We start from the raw sequence: 24,330 nt of genomic DNA, 5'->3' as shown, positions 1-24,330 counted from the left end.
ACTCTTGCATCTTCTGATTTTGTATTTCCTCTTCCTTCGCGGTTGTGACCAGACTACCTGACTGTTCTTCTGTCCTTCTCATAGTACAGTAAAGCAGGTATCAACGTGGCCCAACCTAGGGGTCTGTGTGTAAGTCCAGATCCATGAATAAGGGTTAAAGAAGTTAAAGGGTGATGAGCAAAACTGTGACTATAGACAATAACGCATCTACTGGAATGATCAAACTGAACTGAACTTTTTCAGTATAAAAAAATGAGTAACTAATGGTGATACCTCTCTGGGGTATTTAGAGTAGGGGGCTCGGTGGCTCTTGGCAATCGAAACTATCGTAAAGGCCAATATTTTCTATCACATGGGTTTCAAGAAGAAATATTAGACTTTTAAAGAACTATTTATAATAGTGCAGAGCTGAGGTGTCATAAATATAGAACTTGAGCATTTGGAAAAGGTAATGGAGACTTTTTTTAAAGGCTACCACAGAGTTACAGACCCAGATAAGTGAGGCAGGCCAATCCCACCACAATCAAACTATAGATGAACATGTAAAAAAAAAAAAAAAAAAGAAAATAAAAGAAAGACATAAAATAAAAAATATGTTACATTCCCAACAGCAACGTATATTTTGGGGACAGCTCCAACACTATATCAGAGTTGCACTCATTTATGGTGGATCCTTGGAGCTACTATGAGTCTTGACCAGAGGAATAGAGAAAGTATTAGCGCCCCCATTTCAGGAGAGATTGTGCAGTAATCTGAACTCTTTATGATTGAAAACATAATGGAATTTATGATATGGAGTGAATCCATGAAACCAGGGCTGGAGCCATGCCAACACATCTCCTGCAGGCGTGAATAACTGTATATTACAGCCATCAGCCACGCACAGCTTAGAGATATATCACGGCACAGTGTAATGTTTTTATGTAGTTTACCACAATCTTTCTTGAAGTCAGTCAATTATAAAAGAAATTGAAAAGTCAGGATAAAAAGTCAGGTTAAAGGGAAACTCTGTTGTCATTGTACAGAAATTCACACTTGGCCTCACTGCACATTTAATGTTATTGATCATAAAAGTGAAGTTTGGCCAGAAAGACTGGACCTGGTCTTGTAGGGACCATATGAGCACATTCAGCAGCACAGAAGGGAGAGAAGGGAGATTCATCCAATAAGATATCAGGGATCTAGGACACCAACAGCATCATTACCCTCCGCGCTCTCTTACAGAACCATCATAATATTTTTATTCAAGTGATTTTCTAACTTGTCAGCACATTCTACGTACGCTGTCATTTGGCTTTGTTGTTTACAGATCTGGGAAGGTAACGATCAGCATCTTCTAATCCCAGGAGGTAGGTGAATCCTCCAGGTGGTATGTTCTATAGAAAAGGGCATTCAATACCTGAAGTCATCTGAACAGTTTTGGATGGAGGAGAATTTTGTGGTCTAGAGGCAAGATGGTGATCACACCATTGTAATACAGCCGGACTACACCACTGATAAAGCCGCCACAGCCGGTGACTGAGAAGAATCTGTGACTTCTCTGCATTTAGTGGTCACTACTCACCTGGGTAGTCATATGTAGGAATCGCCTCTTTACACCGCTCATCACCCCTCACAAATGTCTCTGTAGTATTAATATGGGTCAGATCTTCACCCTGAAACAAATATTGTAAAAGTCACAGACAGATGGAGAAATCACATCTATGATCAGCTGTAATCCTGCCATCTCCACCGTTCTCATTACACAAGTATAAAAGATATAATACTGGTGGACAAAACAAGACTGAGCACAAGACCTTCACAGCCGTCTACACATCATAGGGGAGATCTCATGACACCTTCTCTCCATCTACCTGATGATCCTGAGGAACACTGGGATCTTCTTGTTCACAGTCCTGTGGAAGAAGAGGACGGGGACATCTCTCTGGTGTTGTCCTCTTACTGGATAGATCTGGAGGAAACATACAGGGACTGAATTTATTCTTTACATACAGATAATTATAGGCCGCGTGTATTTAGTCCTGTCTATTACCTGGTGATGTGAGGGGCTGGGGAACCTCCATCATGACGTCCTTGTACAGATCTTTGTGTCCTTCTAAATAATCCCACTCCTCCATGGAGAAATAGACGGCGACATCCTGACACCTTATAGGAACCTGACACATACAATGATACCGTCATTCCCCCTGATACCTTCATAGCGTTACTACATAATGTCCCAGCATTCCCAGCAGTGTCACCTCTCCAGTCAGCAGCTCAATCATCTTGTAGGTGAGTTCTAGGATCTTTTGGTCATTGATGTCTTCATGTATTAGGGGGTGAGGTGGAGGCCCCGTGATTGGGTTCAGGGGTCTTTCCCATCCCTCAGACACAGGGTCCTGACAGCGCTCACTAGAGGTCTTCTTCACTACTGTGTAATCCTGGTTATGGAGAGACACATTAATAAATCTCACTACAGACATTTCCAGAGTCCTCACCTCTCCAGTTCTGTCCATCTGTTATTCCCACAGATAAGAATGATGTAATGTGACGTCATCAGAATCTCTCACCTCTCCAGTAAGCCGGAAGAGGATCTCTAGGGTGAGGTGCAATATCCTCTCTGCCATCTTGTCTCTGTCCATATCCATCATTGATGGGTAAATCAGGAAAATTCTCTTATATAGAAGATCTTCACTGAGAGGATCCGATATTGTAGAGACCTGAATGAGAAGATGAGCCGATGTAACATCATAACAATCCTGTGTAATTATACAATTACTGGAGATAATAAGGGAAAAATATGAGGAGATTTATTATTATTATTACAGTATTTAGTTTTCTTCTTTACATCTACTAATAAACCCTATATATTTAGGCCACAGACAACAAGCAGTTTCTCCCTCGGAGTCGGCAGCTGAATACGTTCCTCATAGACTCATCTTCTCATCTTCCATAACGCTAATTCTCGTCTCATTTCCCGACACTGGAATCGGCATTAGCAATACTGCAGGAGATATTCATTACACGAGACAGGAGAAATAACTACTTCATGGTGAGGACGACATCTTCATCTTCTACTACGGCTCTAGAAACATATTTGGCCAGAGTCCGTCACTGACTCCATCCCCACCGGCCGTCTATATGAAGGTTTCCCGACAATACTGTGTGTGTGTGTGGATGATGGCAGTACTGTGGGAACATTATACTGTGTGGAGGCCCCATATTAGGAGAGTAATCCATGTTTCCTTGGTTCCCGTCTTTCATAGTTGGGTCGTTTGTATCTATCAGCGGAAAAGGAACAAAACCATTGTGATTCTTATAAGGAGACAACACAAAACCCCCTAAATATAACATTTCTGTACCAACCCCACAATCTGTGACTCTTCGGGGTAAATCGCTCTCTCACCATTGGATTAGAGCTGATACTATGGAGCTAAAGTGACTAAACAGACTTTCTGTCCCCTCCATAAAGGGGCACTTTCCCGTGTCTGTCAGAACTGTCTGAGGATTATTAGAGGGGATAGTTTCCCCCAATTAGAAGGGACACCTGTAGATATTGGGGTCTTTACCTGCTACAGTCCTGGTGTGGAGCCTCCACCCGCAGAGCCGCACTCCACATAGAGAATAATGGAGCCTCCAGCACCGACCTCCACCCACAGAGCCGCACTCCACATAGAGAATAATGGAGCCTCCAGCACCGACCTCCACCCGCAGAGCCGCACTCCACATAGAGAATAATAGAGCCTCCAGCACCGACCTCCACCCGCAGAGCTGCACTCCACATATATGGCTGCTCTGTGCGCACAGGACCTGTGATCAGGTCACAGGAGGGGAGGAGTCAGGGGTCACATGATATCCGGAGTGCAGACGCTACATGGAGACTTCTCCTCAGTCAGTGACATTCCCGCCATTATTCCCCCTCACTGCTGGCACAATTACCCCGCGCCGCCTTTTCTGCACAGTGTTATGTGTGGAATGTAACGTGTGATTTCTCTGCATGGAGACAAATAGACCCCACACATGAGGGAATTATTGACCCTAATTTGTTTTATTTTCACAAAGGTAACTGGACGTATACTATGTGGCGGAGTATTTCTCTTTACTTTTTGTACTTCTTCACTACAGTGGTAAAATTTCTTTGATATGACTTAAGTTTATTTGTGAAAAAATGAGAAAATTGGTGACAATTTTGAAAGTTTCGCAATTATCAAACTTTTAGTTTTCATGCCCTTAAATCAGAGAGTTATGTCACACAAAATAGTTAGTAAATAACATTTCCTGCATGTTTACTTTACATCAGCACAATTTTTGAAACTTTTTTTGTTAGGAAGTTATAAGGGTTAAAAGTTGACCAGAAACTTTTATTATTTTTCCTAAAAAAAAATTACAAAACCATTTTTTTTAGGGACCACCTCATATTTGAAATGACTTTGAGGGGCCTATATGGCAGAAAATATCCAAAAGTGACACTATTCTAAAAAACTGCACCCCTCAAGCTACTCAAAACCACATTAAAAAAGTTTATTAACCCTTAAGCAGAACGTGGAAGGAAAAAATGAACATTTAACTTTTTTTCACAAACATTTTACATTAGACACCATTTTTTATGTTCACAAGGATATCAGTAGAAAATGAACTGCAAAATTTGTTGTGCAATTTCTCCTGAGCATGCCGATACCTCATATGTTGAGGAAAACTACTGTTTGAGCCACTGATCAGAGAGCCACGAAAATGATAGGGTGAGTCCACAGCTGTGACGGTAAGTAAAAAGTTTATCACCGGTCACTGGCATTGGCTGATGGGACAACTACTCCCTTCAAATTGAAAAAAGTTGAGATGCTTAGCACATAATTTGTACAATTTATGTCTAATAACCTGCAGATACTGAGGATGTCGCCACGGACGTGAGACAGACCAAGTGTTAAAGGTTTATTTACAGGGATATTCACTCTACGCAGGGAGGAGCAATAGGGGGTTAATTGTGAAGATATACGACAGTAAAGCAGCACAATGTAACTGAAGAAAAGCAATAAGCAATAATGCAGAGTTCAGACAGTTAAACACAAATACTTGCAACTTTTCAGTCCGGGGAAGGCTTGATTGAAGGGTCCACTTCTCCCACGTTGGCACCGTCAACAGCGGCGCTTGCAGTCTCTACTCAGTATGAAGCTGGGTCCTCAGGGGTTAAAGCAAGGAGCAGGGAGATGCTGAAAACCTAAGTCTCCCCTACTCTGAGTCTCTGGAGGATACCTCATCTTTCTCTCCGCAGGAATGATGGTGCACACACAGGGAAGTTTTTCTACCACACACAGGGGCTCTGGCTGGTCACTGCGGTCCCTGGGGCTGCTTGCATGTGTCACTGGCTCTGCACCGTCAGGGGGGAAGTCTCCTCTAGTCACTGAAGTCACTGTATCCAAGTACTCACAGCAACCAATGATAAAGCAGTCTCAAAACTGCTGGGAACCTATGTGTCTAGTGTGAAGACCTCTCTTAGGCTGAAGTCTGAATTTCTGAGTAGATGTCAATATCTCTTTTTAAAGCCTGAATTTATGTGTTGGTAGTAGAGATGAGCAAATATGTTCAGAAAATGATCACCAAACATAAATTTGGCACGAATATTGCACATTCGGATTCATGATCGGAAACACGAGTGTCACGACTCGGATGTCAGGTGACCCGGGACAGGGGCTCCTTCCCTGTCCCAAATGCTAAAGGGCATCATAGCTCGCCCTGTTCACTGGCTTACCTTTGAAGGTGAAGATGCCAGGGCCATGTACCTTGCCTTATTTCCTGAATCCGCCCTCCTTTTGTTCTCTTCCCCCACAAAGGGAAGAGGGGAGCAGTTGTGCACTGCAGTACACCAACTAGATGAACAAAGCAACACAAACTGTTGTAACTGAAAATATCAGGCATACAAATATTCACTCACATATAACAAAGGAATGCACCAGAAGGTGGAGGATGCAGAAAAACCAAAGTAGGAGAAAGAAAGGGAACTTGTCATGATCACGTGTGTCAGGACGCAGATGTTTCCGCAAGGCGGACCCATAACACACGTGACCCTGGATACACCGCCTCCAGTGGGGCGCATTTAAATAATAAAACGTGCAGGTGGATACGCCGCCTCCACCTGGCGAATTTAGGTATTACACGTTATACATACAATAATCAAATAATAAAGGGGGAACCTGGGAAACTATAACAATGGTGGGCCCTGCGATAGGGAATGGGGAAATGGAGACCTCCTAAGCTCCCCTGAGCCAGTGTCCCTGCACTCCTTACATTCCCTAAACAGGCTCCGCACCTGTCGCCGCACGCGTACCTTAACGCCCTTGCTCACCCTGACCCTAAACCCTCACTAGGGAATGGGTCGGTGCGGAGACTAATCCCACCACTGCACTAATAACACACATGAGGAAAGAGACAATACAGGGGAAACACCACTTAGCTTTGCTCTGTTGCGTGCACTCCCAGCAACAGAGCCCTCCACCTGAGTGCATCTTCTCCTCCACCCGGATCCATCACCATAACAGGATCCTTCACCTTAGTGCAGCCTTGGAGCAGAGTCCACCACCAGTTGCAGCTGCTTAGAACCAGAGTCCCAAGGATGAGTTCAGCTGCTGACACGAAGTCGAGCATGCTTGAGTCCAGCTCAGCGGCCAAGTCCCACATGGTGAGTGCCACTCTCCATAGTCGCCACTCCACCAGCCCATGCAGACACTTCCCGCTGACACCATCACTGCGACTCCACCACGCCATGCCAGTCCTTCGTCCAGACACCATAGCTGAAACACATCCCCCCTGGCTAAGCTGCGCAGGACTCCTCACCAGCTCCATCCCTCATCCAGGCCCTCCAAAAACAGAGCGAACACAAACTCACAATATCACAGGCAGTGAGTGAACCCCCTGAGCACACCTTTATAGGGTGTCACACCTGATCCATAATTAAGTGCAAAAAACCCTAAAGTGCAATACCACTCACCACCACCGGGGACAGTCAAGACACCTTGGAACTTTCCAAAGTAAAAAAAGTTCACTTTGTGCTTTTAATACCGCCAGATCCAACACTGGATCATGACAGAACTACACTTACAAACCCAAGCAACAGTCACAGATAAATCCACCAAACTCTTTCTCATATAACCTCCAAACAACTATCCTCCTAGCCATGCAGCATAAACTAGTGTGTGATGATGTTTTTCAGTCAGGACCCGGAGTATATAGAGGCTAGGAAGGCTAACTATGCTCAGCTGAGAGCTCAGACTCCCAGAGTTTACAACATGGCCAATTAACCCCTGTACGGTCAAAAGAAATTTAAAAATAAGGTGAATTGCTTCTTTTCAATGCAGGAGTAGGAGAAATCAGACGCTGCAGTCTTCGGGCTCCTCTCTGTTGTAGTAGTCCCGTGACAACAAACAAATTTTCATAAAATCGGGAAAAATTGGTAAAAATGCAGGAAAATACAGTAGATGATAGATGCATAGATAGATAGGTAGGTCTATCGATAGATATATAGATAGATATAGATAGACATATGGATAGATATATCTATCTATAGATATAGCTATCTATCTATAGCTATATCTATAGATAGAGAGATATATCTAAAGATAGATATATCTATACATATATATCTCTATAAATAGATAGATATATAATGCCAAGGCCAATGTTTATTAATGAACAATATGTTTAAATTTGAAAAAAGGTTAAAAAAAGTGGCGTGGGCTCCCTTGCAATTTTCTGCACCAGAGTCGGAAAGCCGATGACTGGGGCAGATATTCATAGCCTAGGAAGGGACCATGGTTATTGCTCCCCACCCCGGCTACAAACATCTGCCCCCAGCCGCCCCAGAAATGGCGCATCTGTAAGATGTGCCAATTTCAGCACTTAGCCTCTCTCTTCCCACTGCTCTTTAGCGTTGGCATATAGGTTAATAAGGGGTTAATGTCACCTTTGCATTGTAAGGTGACATCAAGCCCAGTTAGTAATGGAGAGGCATCAATAAGACATTTATCCATTACTTATACTACAGTTGTTAAGGGTTAAAAAAGACAGCCAGAAAAAAAGTATTTTAATGAAATAAAACACCACACAGTTTTGCCATATTTATTAGATGCCTAATCCTTGCAACACCCTCGACCTCCTGGAAAAAAAAAATACTCCCTGTTATGACGTAATCCATTTAATAACGAGTGTCCCATGACGATCTCCCCTATAGAACAGTGACATCCGGTGATGTCACTGCTCTACAGGGCCTCCCATGATGCACTGACAGGAGACAATGACTCATGCAGTGCATCACTGAAGAGGTTACCTGAGTTCATCCTCTCACTTTATGGTAATGTTGTGTGAGAATTAGGGTTAGGGTTAAGGTTAGGGGACCTCTCTCCTGGCAGCGGAGGGATACAACGTGGAGGTCCACCTGTCAATTCATCGCGGGAGCCCCTGTAGAGCACTGACATCATCCAATGTCAGTGTTCTACACAGGAGATCGTCGTGGGACTCGCGGAAAGGTAATGTATAGGTTGGTTTATTATTTTATTTTTATTACAGGAGATAGAGGGCTTCGGGGACTAGGTGATTGGTGAGTATGTACTCTATGTTACATGTTGTATATACTGTCTGTAATGTATGTGTATATGTATGTACTGTATGTTTTTTTTTACTACTGAACACATGCATTGTCTGTCCCTTCATCGGCAGTGCTATCATTGTGAGCATTCATAGCCGGATGGGAGCAGTAGTCACATCAAACAATGGCTGCACACAGACATGCACAAACACAGGGACACACGCACACACACAGAGACACACAGAGACACACACAGACACGCACACACTACACACAGACCCCCGCACACACACATACACGCAGATCCTTGCAGACAGACATGCACACAGTCTCCGCCCACACACTTCCCTCCTCCCAATCTGCAGCGTTTCTCGCACCCACATCCGTAGCAAATCCACAGATTTTTTTTACTTCTGCGGTTTTGCTGCGAATGTGCCTGACTCAATGGAAGTCAATGGGTACAGAAATGCTGCGGATCCGCATCTAAATCTGCAACGTGTGCACACAGCAGTGCAGAGAGGCTGCTCCTGAAGCTGGAACTGTTTGCTGATAGATTCTATCTAGTTAGCTAGGTGTTTTTTCTGCGTCAGATAGTTTAGATAGCTACTGTCCTGCGTGGCTGTGAAATCGACCTACCAGCACATTTTTTTTTCTTGTACCATTAGTGAGATCCACAGACAAAGACAGCAGGGAACATTTCATAGAAGTGTGTTGTGCACTGTTTCTATTGTGCTCCATGCACAAGTAGACCTTTCAAAATCTATTTTTTTCAGGTATGAAACGTGATTCAGTAAGGCATATGTCACCTTGTCATTTAGTGCCGCAGAACTTAATCTGTGTGCAGAGCTGTTGCAGAGTAAAAAAAAATCTATTTTTTTCTGTTACAAACGTGATATAGCACACCATGTCCCACCTTGTCATTTTGTGGCGGTGAAATTAATCTGTGTGCAGAGATGTTGCAGAATAAAAAAAACTATTTTTTCAGTTGCTAAAGTGATTCAGCACACCATATCTCACCTTGTCATTTAGTGGCGGTGAAATTCTTCTTTCAGCAGAGCTCATGCAGAATAAATAAATTTAGTTTTTTTCTGTGACAAACGTGATACAGCAGGCTAGATCTGAGTTTGAAATTGTATGGATCATATATTCTATGGTATACAGACCTCAACCACTCTAAAAAAATACCGTATTTTTCGACTATAAGATGCACCGGACCATAAGACGCACCCCAAATTTTCAGAAGGAAAATAGGGAAAAAATAACAATGTGTTAAATGGGGGTCCATCTTACAGTCCGAATTCAGCTTACCACGTCACGTCGCTGTCAGACTTGAGGACTGCTGTTCCGGTCTCGGCCACTGGGAGGCGCCGGACTGTCACGTCGCCGTCAGACTCGAGGACTGCAGTTCCTGCCTCGACCTCTAGGAGGCACCGTGGTTCACCCGTGGGTGGTGGTGACAAAGAAGGGGCTCCTGCGCAGGCATCTGGTGGGCGCAGGCTCCGCTCCTCTGTCAGTCATGAGGGGGTTGATGCATCACAATCTGGCCTGGTCCTGGGGGCAGTCCAAATGACGTCATCAGACTGTGAGCCTGTGAGGGATAGCCTGATCCTTCAAATACCTTGGGGCCTGTCTTGCAAGCCGCCAGATATAGTCTTGGTTTCCTCAGTGTGCTAGTTTGTTATTTGCCATCTTTGATTCTGACCTTTGCCTGGATTTCTGACTCTGCTCCTGCCTGACGATTTTGTACCTCTGCCGCCCTACTGGTTTACGACTCTGACCTTGGCCTGGTTTTTGATGCTGCGACTGCCTAACGATTTTGTACCTCTGCCTCCCTCCCGGTTTATGACTCTGACCTTGGCCTGGATTTGACTCTGCTACTGTCTGCCGTTTTTGTACCTCTGCTGCCCGCCTGGTTTAGACTTGGATTCCTGACTACGCTTTTGGTCCCGTTTTTTAACCCCTTTCTGGCGACCGTCCTGCCCTGGTCCGCTGCTCTTATTCAGACAGCTACCTACTGGGCTCTGCTGTAAATCCAGATCCCTGTATAGGGGTAAAGGGTATCGGGGTTGCTCGGGGTGCTGTCTTACTGCAGCCCAGACTCGCAGACGGACGTCACACAGGGAAGGGATCCAGCACAGGTGGAGAAGTGGTCACAGGGGTCGTTCGGTGGTCCAGGCTGGTGCGGTGGCATACAGGAAATCCCATCCCAAGCTGGCGCGGTGGCAGCGGCGGCTCTGTGCTGGGGCAGGTGGGCTGTGCTGGGGCAGTGCTAGGGCAGGTGGGCTGTGCTGGGACAGGTGGGCTGTGCTGGGGCAGGTAGGCTGTGGCACTGTGCTGGGGCAGGTGGGCTGGGGCACTGTGCTTAGGCAGGTGGGCTGTGCTGGGGTAGGTGGGCTGTGCTGGGGCACTGTGCAGGGGCAGGTGGGCTGTGCTGGGGCACTGTGCTGGGCTGAGGCAGGAGGGCTGTGGCAGGTGGGCTGTGCTGGGGCACTGTGCTGTGCTGGGGCAGGTGGGCTGTGCTAGGGCAGGTGGGCTGTGCTGGGGCAGGGTGGCTGTGCTGGGGCACTGTGCTGCGCTTGGGCAGGTGGGCTGTGCTGGGGCACTGTGCTGGGGCAGGTAGGCTGTGCTGGGGCACTGTGCTGGGGCAGGTGGTCTGTGCTGGGGCAGGGTGGCTGTGCTGGGGCACTGTGCTCCAGTGCAGGGGGGCTGTGCTCTGATGCAGAGGCGGCGGCTCCGGTGCAGGAGCAGCAGCTCCGCTGGCGTTTCCTCAAAGCCTGGAGGCCCCTGCACATCCGTTGCTGCCATGTTGCGGTGGCCTCCGGGAACTTGGATGCCGGGAAGATGGCCGCCGATCCGGGGACGGCACATGCTCAGGTTCAGATCTCTTCCCGAGATCTCGGGAGATGAGATCTTGGGACGAGATCTCGTTACCGAGATTTGAATCTCATTTCCCGAGATCTCGGGACGAGATCTGAACCTGAGCATGCGCCGTCCCCGGACCGGTGGCCATGTTCCCGGAGGCCACCGCAACATGACAGCAACGGATGTGCGGGGGCCTCCGGGCTTTGAGGAAATGCCGGCGGAGCCCCCCACGGAGCACTGAGAGCTGCTGCCCCTGCACTGGAGCACAGCCTCCCACCACAACCCCACTACAGAGCCACGCCCACCCGCACCAGCCACAGGAGTGAGTATATTGCGACCATAAGATGCCCCCCCCTTTCCCCCAAAATTTTTTGGGAAAAAAGTGCATCTTATGGTCCAAAAAATACGGTACTTTCTTCTGTTACTAGCATGCTACAGTAGGGGAGATCTCAGTTTGAAATTGTTTGGCGCATATAGTCTATGTTATACAGGCCTCATCCAGAGTAAAAAAATACTTTCTTCTGTTAGTAACGTCATACACCAGGCTAGATGTCAGTTTGATATTTTTGGGTGCTGATATTGTTCCCCATTTTCTGGAACACATGATAAAATCAAAATTGGTTTTCTCACTGTCCTAAAGCAGTCTACAGTTCATCTTTTCATTCTGTGGTGTAGATATTGTTCTCCATACAGGGGTACACATGATAAAATATTAATTTGTTCTGTTACTACTGTGCTCTAAAAAGTTGGCCATATCTGTAATTCTTTTTATTCTTTATCCAAGGCTCATCCACAGTAAAAAAAATCTATTTTTTTCTGTTACTACCATGCAACATAAAGCAGGCCACATTTTATCTTTTAATTATTTTGGGCTGGTATTGTTCTCCAGCCAGGAGTACACATTTCACTATATACATTCTTAGTGCTAATAGCGTGGTCCTTAAACCATGCCACATTTAAGCATTGGACAGGGCTTGGATCAGTATTTCTTGCTTAAAGTTTGATCAGTAAATGGTGGATGAGTGCCTGGTGTAGGCCTGGTGCTCTGAGAGCTTTGACAAATTCATGCAACACAAATGAAGGAAATCCAACCTGGAGACCAAAAATTTCCAAAAACTATTTGCAGATACCACTAAAAAGTGGCATCAAATTCTATTTTTTTTTTTACTCACTTATATAGCACCAATAATTCCACAGCACTTTGCAGACATTTACAGACATTAGCGACACTGTCCCCATTGGGTCTCAGTCTAAATTTCCTATCAGTATGTCTTTGGAGTGTGAGAAGAAAAATAAGTACTGGGAGCAAACCCTCGCAAACATGGGGAGAACATACAAACTCTTTGCAGATGTTGTCCTTGGTGGGGTTGGAACACAGGACTCTAGCACTGCAAGGCTGCTCGTGTTTGTTCATTGATAACTCAATGTTCTCGAGGTTGGAAGCCTATCTCTGCGATGCACACTGTGTGCCTCACTGATGTTTTGGGGAAAACCTCTGTCAAAATTGTCTTCAAGCATATTTTGATACTGCAGCATGGGTGCGTCCCTTTCCAGGTGAGAAGCAACTGGCAAAATTTCTTTTTGACCGAACAGACTGCCAACCCAGTAGTCAGCAGTATTTTGAACCCTAAGAATATAGGCAACAATCATGCTGTAGATAGTGCTGCAAGAAGGTTTCCATGGGTTGGTCTCTTTCATGAGGTCCAAGTCCATAGTGTGTTGATGGTGGGATAAGACTTAAGCTTGCTTCCTCCATCCCCTCCTGAGAGGCATGGACAACAGAGAGGGAATCATTATCCTCTTCATCTCCTAATTGTTGCATGTTTATCACCTCTTCGTCCTCATCCTTCTCTATTTGTTCCTCTTCATGGCAACCGCCTATGAGAGGACAGACTGGAACTTAGAGATATTAACCCTTCCGCATCCTCCTCTGCTTCCTCCTCTTTCCCCGGGACCACCACCAACCCCTCCTCCTGCAGACTATTCAAAGTGTGCTTCGGCATGTAGATGACAATAATAGTGATGCTGATGCTGGCATCATCAGCACTAATGTGGCGCCCCTGAGGGTTCAGTCACCACAGAGGTACTGCACCTCCTCCTGAAGTGTGGTACCCCACCATCCAGGTAAGGTGGAGACACCTGACCACACTCCAACACCTGCATCCCACACAACACAGTAGTGTAGCAAAGCACCCTTTGGTGGCTCCCTGCTTAGAACACGAAGCGTGCTGGGAGGCGGGTGGAGCTTAGTCTGCACCAAAAGAGCGGGAAGAGTTTAGGATTGAGCAGAAAGTCAGAGAAGATCCCCGGAGTGGATGGATGGAAGGAAGTGCTGCAACCGACCTCAGTGACCTGGGTCCGCTGGCACGGGAAAGAGACATTTGTAGAAAGCTTGACTCTCCATAGGAAAAGAAGGATTAGTACGGAACGTGAGGAGAGGAGGACTAAGGATTAGGGTTAGAGGAGAACCCTTCCCAAGTTCACAGCACAAGGCCGGGGTCCGGTCCCCGAGGTTGTATGGATATTAATGGTCCTGCAGCAGACACCGGAGGAAAAGAAGTTGTCACCACTTTATTCCGACACAAGACTTGGGGGCACAACAGCATTGATAGTTAGCCGGGACTAGGTAGTAAGGAGTCCCCGAAGCAGGCTACAGCTGTCTGCCGTACAAGTAGAGTTCATAGGAACATCTGAAATGAGGAACTCCAGTGTAACTCAGTACTGAGAGTACTTCACATAGGCGCCAGAAGGGAGACATTCAGAAAAGGCATATGTTGGCGGAGTGTTGGAAAGGAGTCCTTCATCTTGTCTGGAAGCTGGCTGAGCTCCTGACCCAGAGGACATGGCACGGATGCGGGCACCTGTACTACAACAGACTGTGAGTAAAGCCGTGGAACTACATGCCCAGGAGTCCTTCACTTATTCCCGCATCAACCTACTCAGCACTGCTACATCTCCGCGCCTGACACTACACCATCTTCGTCTCCCCTCACCGCCACTTCACCTACTCTGCCCTGGGACTATAGCCCTACCTGTGGAGGGCCACACCATCATTGCTGCACTACACCATCTGTCAGAGAGGATCTGCTTGCAGTGTCGGCTTAACACCTCCCTTGCGGAACACCACAGGTGGCGTCACAAATCATTCACTCATAAACTTTATTCATCAACCACACGTTCAACTTTCACCCCTTTTACAATAGCCGCCCAGGGCGACGGACCGGGTTACAGCTACCTTGACAACTCCCATTGAGACCAACGGGCCCGGTACCGAGCACCCCACAGCCCTGGGTGAGGGCGACTCACTAACCATTTTAGTAACCATTTTGAAAACGTGCAGAAGAGTGCAGAGGTCCTTCAGTTGTGTCCACAAGTGTGAATTGCACCACGTCCATACTGAGTTGGGTCAGGCTGTGCAAAATGTCATACTGCACCAGGTTGCAGTAAAGGTTTATTAACAGAAAAAGTGACCCAGGTGAACTTCAGATAATAAAAAATCAATGTTTTGGCCTGACAATCAGCCTTTATCAAGAAATATCTGTATTAGAAGATGATTAGCATATACATTGCTCCACTTTGTTTTTATTTTTTAAATTTCTGCATTTTATTTTCCTTTTTGATCTACTGTATATACTTGGTGTAAGCTGAGATTTTCAGTACATTTTTTGGGCTGAAAGTCCCCCTCTCGGCTTATACACGCGTCATATACCTGGGGGGTCGGCAGGGGAGGGGGAGCAGGGGTGTCAGAGATCATACTTACCCCCTCCAGGTGCGATCTCTGCAGCCCCCCGCTTCTTCACGGTCTCCCTTCCTGCTTTCAGCAGTCACGTGGTACCGCACATTAAACTCATGAATATGCACCTATTCATGAATGTATAATAAATAGAAAAAACGCCGACGGCACCGCTGTTACCGTGTTGTTCACTGTAGCTTGCGGTGTACAGAAGACCAAAAACTGGGAATCCCGGGTGCGAACTTGAAAGTAGCCAATCTTGAAAGTCCACACAGAAGAAAAAGTCACACTCTTCGGGTTGAGGAAATATGTGGCAGGTTTATTGACACATCAAATACATATCAAGCCGGGGGAGTGACAGAATGCAGGAAGGCTGACAACGGCCGTTTCGCGCTGTTCAAGCGCTTCAACGGGACCATTGAAGCTCTTGTACAGCGCGAAACGGCCGTTGTCAGCCTTTCCTGCACTCTGTTTGTCACTCTCCCGGCTTGACATATATTTGATGTGTCAATAAATCTGCCACATATTTCCTCAACCCGAAAAGTGCGACTTTTTATTTTGTGTGGACTTTCTATTCATAAATGTAATGAGCGGTACCGCGTGACCGCTGAAGGCAGGAAGGGAGACCGTGGAGAAGCGGGGCTGCAGTGACGTGCCAGGAGGGGTAAGTATAGCGATATTCACCTGTCCGGAGTCCATCGCTGCTCACCGCTGTCTGCTGCATCCTCTGTCTGTGACGTTTACGCAGCAGGGGGCGCAGTGACATGGTTAGTGTGCGCTGCGCCCTCTGCTGGCTGAACAGTCACTGACACAGGAAGCAGGCAGACAGAGGTGAGCAGCTATGGACCAGGACAGGTGAATATCTCAGGTGCCGAGTCCTGAGCAGGAGAGGTGAGTATGGCATTTTTTTTTGCAGCAGCATATGGGGACATAATATATGGAGCATCTTATGGGGGCAGCATACGGGGGCATATTCTATAGAGCAGCATATGGGGGCATAGTCTGTGGAGCAGCATATGGGGGCATAATCTATGGAGCAGCATATGGGGGCATAGTCTATGGAGCAGCATATGTGGGCAGCATATGGGGGCATATTCTATGGAGCAGCATATGGGGGCATATTCTATGGGGCAGCATATGGGGCATAGTCTATGGAGCAGCATATGGGGGCATAGTCTATGGAGCAGCATATGGGGCATATTCTATGGAGCAGCATATGGGGCATATTCTATTGGGCAGCATATGGGAGCATAGTCTATGGGGCAGCATATGGGGGCATAGTCTATGGAGCAGCATATGGGGGGCACATTCTATGGACCAGCATATTGGGGGAATATACTATGGTGAATTTTATGGGGGCATAATCTATGGAACATCTTAAGGGGGCATAATCTATGGAGCATCTTATGGAGACATAATCTATGGAGCAGCATATGGAAGCATATTCTTTAGGGCAGCATATGGGGGCATAATCTATGGAGCAGCATATGGGGGCATAGTCTAGGGAGCATTTTATGTGGGCATAATCTATGGAGCATCTTATGTGGGCATAATCTATGGAGCATCTTATGGGGCCATAACCTTTATGGAGCATTATATGGGGCATATTATTCTATGGAGCACCTTATGGGGGCATTATTAACTTTTGTGCAGCATTATATGGGGTGTATTTTGTATGGAGCATCTTATAGGGCCCATAATGAACTGTATGGAGCATTATATGGGGCTCCTGATTCAATATGGATATTCAAAAACATTTAACCTACTGATGTCTCAATTAATTTTACTTTTATTGGTATCTATTTTTATTTTTGAAATTTACCAGTAGCTGCTGCATTTTCCACCCTAGGCTTATACGTGAGTCAATAAGTTTTCCAAGCTTTTTGTGGCAAAATTAGTGGGGTCGGCTTATACACGGGTTGGCTTATACACGAGTATATACGGTATTTGCATTTCCTTTCAAAATTGTCCAGTTTCTTTCCAATCTCTTTTCTTTTGATATTGTTTCACATTTTGCCATTCCTTTTTCATCCTCATTCTCTCCCATTCCATTTTTTCACTTTTTTTTAAAACTTTTCTTTTTTCCTTTCTTTCATTTTTTCACTTTTTTCATTTTAATTTTTTTCTTTTTCATTCCTTTTTTTTTTTATCTTTTTCATTTTTCAATTTCTTTTCCCCCCTTTTTTCCGTTTTACCCTTGTTTTTCTTTTACATTGTTTCTACATTATTTTTTCATCATTTTTCATTAATTTTGTTGATCTTCTTATCTGTGTACCTATTATTATTATTATTATTATTATTATTAATAATAATATTTATTTATATAGCGCCATTGATTCCATGGTGCTGTACATGAGAAGGGGTTACATAAAAATTACAGATATCACTTACAATAAACAAACTAACAATCACAGACTGATATAGAGGGGAGAGAGGACCCTGCCCTTTTGGGCTTACATTCTGCAGGATGGTGGGGAAGGAGACAGTAGGTTGGGGGTTGCAGCAGCTCCAGTGATGGTGAGGCGGTGGCTCCAGTAGTGGTGAGGGGGCAGCGGGGATCATTGCAGGCTGTAGGCTTTCCTGAAGAGATGGGTTTTCAGGTTCCGTCTGAAGGATTCGAGTGTGGTTGATAGCCAGCCAGACGTGTTGGGGCAAAAATTCCAGAGGATGGGGGCAATTCGGGAGAAGTCTTGGACACAGTTGGGTGAGGAGCGAATAAGTGTGGAGGAGAGAAGGAGGTCTTGGGAGGATCAGAGATTACGTGAGGGAAGATATCGGGAGATTAATTCAGAGATATATGGAGGAGACAGGTTATAGATGGCCTTGTAGGTCAGTGTTAGTAATCTGAATTGGATACGCTGTGGGAGTGGGAGGCAGTGAAGAGATTTGCAGAGGGGAGAAGCGGAGGAGTAGCGAGGAGAGAGATGAATTAGACGGGCAGCAGAGTTAAGGATGGACTGGAGAGGTGTGAGGGTGTTAGCAGGGAGGCCACAGAAAAGGATGTTGCAGTAGTCAAGATGGGAGATGATGAGGGCATGCACAAGCATTTTAGTAGAGTGAGGGTTGATGAAGGGACGGATTCTGGAAATAGTTTTGAGCTGGAGGCGGCAGGAAGAGGAGAGAGCTTGGATGTGCGGTTTGAAGGACAGGGCAGGGTCAAGGGTTACTCCGAGGCAGCGGACCTCCGGTACAGGGGAGAGCGTGATGTCGTCAATTGTTATAGATAGGTAAGGTAAGGAAGATATGTGAAATGGGGGAAAGATGATCAGTTCAGATTTGTCCACATTCAGTTTGAGGAAGCGGGAGGAGAAGAAGGAGGATATGGCTGATAGACACTCAGGGATTTTGGACAGCAGAGAGGTGACGTCTGGGCCAGAGAGGTAGATCTGAGTATCATCGGCATAATGGTGGTACTGGAATCCGTGGGACTTTATCAGTTGCCCCAGGCCAAGTGTATAGATTGAGAAGAGTAGGAGTCCTAGAACAGAGCCTTGGGGGACTCCAACAGAGAGAGGGTGGGATGAGAAGGTTGTGTGGGAGTGGGAGATGCTGAATGTGCAGTTGGAGAGGTATGAGGAGATCCAGGATAGGGCAAGGTCTTTGATACCAAAGGAAGAGAGGATCTGTAGTTGGAGGCAGTGGTCAATTGTGTTGAAGGCAGAGGACAAGTCTAGAAGGAGTATAGAGTATTGTCCGTTCACTTTGGCTATAAGTAGGTCGTTAGTAATGTTGGTCAGGGCTGTCTCAGTGGAGTGATGGGGGCGGAAACCAGATTGTAGATTGTCAAAGAGCAGGTTAGATGAGAGATGGGAGTAAAGTTCAGTGTGGACGTGCTGCTCCAGGAGTTTGGAAGCGAATGGGAGCAGCGATATTGTGCAAAAGCTGGACATAGCGGTTGGGTCGAGGGTTGGCTTTTTGAGGATTGGCGTGATTGTAGCATGTTTGAAAGCAGAAGGGAAGGTACCGGAAGTTAGTGATAGGTTGAAGAGGTGGGTTAGAGATGAGATAAGAGTGGTGACGAGATTGGGGAGGAGGTGGGATGGGATGGGGTCAAGTGCACAAGTGGTGAGGTGTGATTTGGAGAGAAGATGAGCAAGCTCCCCTTCAGTGATGTTGGATAAGGAGGTTATGGGGATTGGGCATTGGTCTGGTATACAAAGGGGTTGTGGTGGTTGAATAATAAAGACTTGCCGTGTTTGGTCTATCTTGTTTTTGAAGTGCATGGCGAAGTCCTCGGCAGAGGTTAGGGAAGTTGGAGGGGGCAGTGGTGGGTGGAGGAGGGAGTTAAAAGTATTGAACAACTGTTTAGGGTTGTGGGATAAGGAAGATACAAGGGATAAAAGTAGGCCTGTTTAGCAGAGGTGAGAGCTGATTTGAATGCAAGTGTTGCTTGTTTGAGTGCAGTGAAGTAGTCTTGGGAATGCGTTTTCTTCCAGCGCTGTTCAGCAATTCTGGATGCTTGCCCAAGCTTTTTAGTGGTGTTATTGTGCCAGGGTTGTCTATTGATTCGTCGCACTCTGCTATACATGACAGGGGCGACCGAGTCGATGGCTGATTCAAGAGTGGCATTGTAGAAACTAGTGGCAGTGGCAGTGTCTGTGTCGTGGAGTGAGGATATGGAGGACAGTGGTAGGATAGAGTCAGAGAGTGTGTGAGTGTCTAGATGTGCAAGGTTTCTGCGGGGGTGCGTGTGTGTCACGTAGTGACTTGTTCTGTGTGACGCAACCAGCAGGTCGGTAACTAGAACGACAAGACAAACAAGGGAACACCGGGGACACAGTTGCAACGGTGGCCCTACAATAGGGAACGGGGACGTGGACACCTCCTGCACTCTCCTGAGGCTGTGCCCCTGAATACTCCTCACGTTCCCTATACAGGCTCTTCACCTGTCACCGACCAGGATACCTGAATCCCTCACTAGCCCTGCACCTATACCTTACTAGGGAACTGGCTAGTGCTGACACTGGTTCCACTGCTGTACTAATATAATATTAGGGAAAATAACGAATAAGGGAAAACAAACAACTTATCTTTCTCTGTTGCCAATGCTCCTGAGGCAACAGAGTACGGCACCCGGATACAGCTTCCAACTGAACAGCTGAAACACCAAAGCTCTGGATGAGCTGCAAAGCACTGCTTCCAATAGCTCCTCTCTCCTCCAAGGTTGGTTAGGAAATGACCAGTATCACCAACAGTGATCCAGAGCACCTGACACCCTTTTATAGGAAGGAGGGGAGGGTTAACACCTGCTGGCTAATTTAACGTGTAGTAACCACCAGCAGCCACTGGAGGCAAAACCTATTAGCAGCAACTAGGTTGTAATGATACCGGGCGGCCATCGGGGGCCAAACCCATTAGCAGCCACTAAGGTTGTAATAATACCGGCGGTCACCGGGGGCAAAACCCATTAGCAGCCACTAAGGTTGTAATAATACCGGCGGCCACCGGAGACAAAAACTAACATTAAGCCAGGGGCTTGAAGAAAAAAAAGATTATATGTGAGACCAGATCTGCCACAGATCCAAACATGGATTGTGACAGTACCCCCCTCTCAATGAGGGGCCTCGGGACCCTCAACACCGCACCTCACCGGAAAACCACCTGCAGTGAGGACACCCAGATCCACCTGAGTTCACTTCAGCAACTACCTGACCCTCAGGTTTATGGCAAACGTGGGCAGTTGGAAGTGGCAATGTATGCTCAGGAGGCACCACAAATCTCCAGAGCACCGACCTGGGGAACGAGTTGTGTATGGGCATATTTGGGGGTAACTTCAGCTGGGAAGTCCCCGGGCCGAGGATGGCCCACATCCGATACGGCCCTATCACCCGAGAACTCCAGACCCCAGCAGCATACTTCCACTGGATGTTTTTGGTGGCCACCCATACATACTCGTTCACACACAGGTCCAGACATGAACGTTTATTGCCACACATACGTTTGCCACAAGACGGTGAACTCTCTACGGAACTGACAACAGGGGAGTCCCCCTGTGTCACCACACTCACACCCCCGCAATTCACAGAGGGAACCACCACCCTCCTCCGACCCCTCCTCCTACGAGGCCTCCGCCTCTCAGGGTTGGCTAATGGCGAGGGTTGAGACTTGCCCCTACTCCCCGACAGCACCTCTGCTGCCCCCACTGGAGAAGAAGGGGACGGTTGTAGAGAGACGGCAGAGACAGTAGCCCCAGGCAGCAGCCCTCACACGACAGATCCCAGCTGACTACTGCCCTAGACCGCCAATCTATGACCGGGTTGTGTTTTTCCAACCAAGGGAGGCCTAAAACGATAGGTGATGGCATTCCCCCCAAGATGTAGCATGACAGGGACTCTACATGAGTTCCTATACGCAGATGTATATTTTCTACGACTTGGGTCAACCTCCCCTGGCTCAGTGGGACAGAGTCAATGGCCAGGACACTTAGAAGATTGGCCAGCATCCTACACTTCAGGCCATGAGTCTGGACAAAGTGAGCATCCACCAGATTGACTCCTGCTCCATTGTCCACAAGCACCGGTATGCCCTCAGGTACCCCGCCAACCACCACTGTTATGAATGAGTCACCGGAGGAGGAAAAAACAAAAATACAAGCTAAGTCCAGAAAACCGGAGAGGTTGGTAGCTAGCGGATTGCAGACTCCTGATCCTATTCACAACAACTAACAGTAGCCGTGGGGTGTTCCTACGGTGGTCCTAGACACCTCGTTCACAGCCGGAGAACTAAATAAACCTAAAGAAAGAAAGGGGAAATCTAGACTGCCCCAGAGCAGACCCCAAAGCAATAGACAGCCCCCAACATGTATTGACGGTGAAAACTGATGAAAACACAAACACAGACAGAAAGACAGGCTGAGCAAACGATGGGGCCCTCACTAACTAGATAGGACAGGAAAGAAAAGCAACTGTCTGCAATCACGCAAAAACCCTGCCAAAAATAATGTCCAACACGTCTGATAGAAAAGGTCCTGAAGTCACTCGACTTCAAAATCACTATATCAGCACTCAGGTGTATTCTGAAAACAGAGCAAAGAGATCAACTGATCAGAGACAAAAATGGAGTTCAGCCAGTCCCAACCAGGGCTGGCTGAACACAAACACTAAGGAAACCAGACAAAATCTCATGGAACAATAGCAGAGCAAAAAGTTAGCTTTAGTAGACAGGACTAAACTGGAGGCCAGAGCTCAGAGCAGAGAGGATCACCAGCAACCCAGCAGGGCGTCAGCGGCCTTATATCCACTCAGGGATTCCGGATGTCCAATCACACTCCACCTGTTCAGATGACAGGTTTTTCCCATCCAAATCAATTTCACTACCTCCTTTCACCAGCAGAGGGAGTTCATCGGACATCAAAGGTGAAGGAAAAAATGAGCTCATAACAGTACCTCCCCCTTGAGGAGGGGTTCTCCGAACCCTCATCCACGCCACCAGGGAGATCAGGATGGGCCCGATGAAATGCACGAACCAATCTTTCAGCATGAATATCGGATGCAGAAACCCAAGAATTATCCTCCTGGCCATAACCCTTCCAATTAACCAAATACTGGAGTCTCCGTCTAGCCAGACGAGAATCCAGTATCTTCTCAACCTCCTATTCCACATTACCTTCAACCAATACAGGGTCAGGAGGTGCCACCACAGGAACCACTGGCTCAACAAATCTCTTTAACAGAGACTTATGAAACACGCTATGGATCTTGAATGTAACAGGAAGGGCCAATCGAAAAGAGACCGGTTTAAGAATCTCCAAAATCTTGTAAGGTCCAATAAATCTAGGTTTAAACTTTGGAGAAGCCACCTTCATAGAGATATTCTTTGATGACAACCAAACCATATCACCCACCTTAAACCGGGGACCAATGGTCCTATGCCGGTTTCCTGGGAGAGAGACAACTTATCCACCACTTGGTCCCAGAGCTGGTGCATTCTCTCCACCACAGTGTCAACACCTGGGCAGGCAGAAGACTCCACCTGCCCTGAAGAGAATCGAGGATGAAACCCAAAGTTACAAAAAAAAGGTGACATCAAAGTGGCAGAACTAGCTCTATTATTTAAAGCAAATTCGGCCAAGGGCAAAAATGAAACCCAATCATCCTGATCAGCAGAAATAAAACATCTCAAATAAGACTCCAAAGTCTGGTTTGTTTTCTCCGTCTGCCCATTGGTCTGAGGGTGAAACGCAGAGGAGAAGGACAACTGAATTCCCAGCTTGGAACAAAAAGTCCTCCAAAATCTAGAAACAAACTGAACTCCTCTGTCAGACACAATATTCTCAGGAATCCCATGCAAGCGAACCACCTGTTGCAAAAACAAGGGCACCAACTCTGAGGAAGATGGCAACTTAGGGAGTGGTACAAGATGGACCATCTTAGAGAATCTATCACAAATCACCCAAATAACAGTCATTCTCTGAGAGACAGGCATATCAGAAATAAAATCCATTGAAATATGGGTCCATGGCCTCCTGGGCACCGGCAAAGGCATCAACAACCCACTAGAGCAAGAACAAGGTTTAGACCGGGAGCAAGTCCCACAGGACTGCACAATATTCCTGACATCACGAGACAAGGCGGGCCACCAAAAATGACCGACTCACCAAATCTCTAGTATCAAAAATACCTGGATGACCAGCCAATGCGGAGCAATGAACTTCAGACATTACTCTCTTCCTCCACTGGTCAGGAACATACAATTTTCCAATAGGACAACGCTCAGGTTTGTCCTCCTGAAACTCTTCCAGAGCACGTCTCAAATCGGGCGAGATGGCAGAAAGAACTACCCCCTCACCTAAGATGGTAGCAGGCTTGGTCACAATAGGAGAATCAGCAAAGAAACTCCTAGAGAGGGCAAGTCTGCCTTGACATTCTTAGTGCCCGGAAGAAAAGAGACCACAAAATCAAAACGTGTGAAAAGCAAGGCCCGCCTAGCCTGTCTAGGATTCAAGCGTTTGGCCGACTCAAGGTAAATCAAATTCTTGTGGTCAGTAAGGAGCATGACTTGATGTTTAGCTCCCTCCAACCAATGTCTCCACTCCTCAAATGCCCATTTCATGGCTAACAGTTCCCGATTCCCCACATCATAGTTGCGTTCGGATGGGGAGAACTTTCAGGAAAAGAAAGCACAGGGATTCATTTTAGATGTTACCGGATCTTTTTGGGAAAAAACAGCTCCTGCACCAATC

The 24,330-nt window shown here is 46.7% G+C and overlaps 1 protein-coding gene across 1 annotated transcript in view; it reads right to left on the bottom strand.

Annotated features, from left to right (window-relative positions):
- The window catches only part of LOC141072991 (uncharacterized), a 481,253-nt gene that overhangs the window by 96,868 nt on the left and 360,055 nt on the right, over positions 1-24,330 (bottom strand). The window contains exons 2-4 of the mRNA XM_073560260.1: positions 2,550-2,699; positions 2,241-2,420; positions 2,033-2,156 (exon numbers count right to left, since the gene is read on the bottom strand). Of these exons, the coding sequence (XP_073416361.1) occupies positions 2,033-2,156; positions 2,241-2,420; positions 2,550-2,699 (454 nt within the window). The remainder of the gene's footprint in view (positions 1-2,032; positions 2,157-2,240; positions 2,421-2,549; positions 2,700-24,330) is intronic.

Source organism: Dendrobates tinctorius, unplaced genomic scaffold, assembly GCF_039654945.1.
Source record: "Dendrobates tinctorius isolate UK_male_01 unplaced genomic scaffold, ASM3965494v1 ptg000294l, whole genome shotgun sequence".
Classification (NCBI taxonomy): domain Eukaryota; kingdom Metazoa; phylum Chordata; class Amphibia; order Anura; family Dendrobatidae; genus Dendrobates; species Dendrobates tinctorius.
The sequence above is the reverse complement of the archived record's forward strand: the minus strand, read 5'-3'. Positions and strand labels throughout refer to the sequence as shown.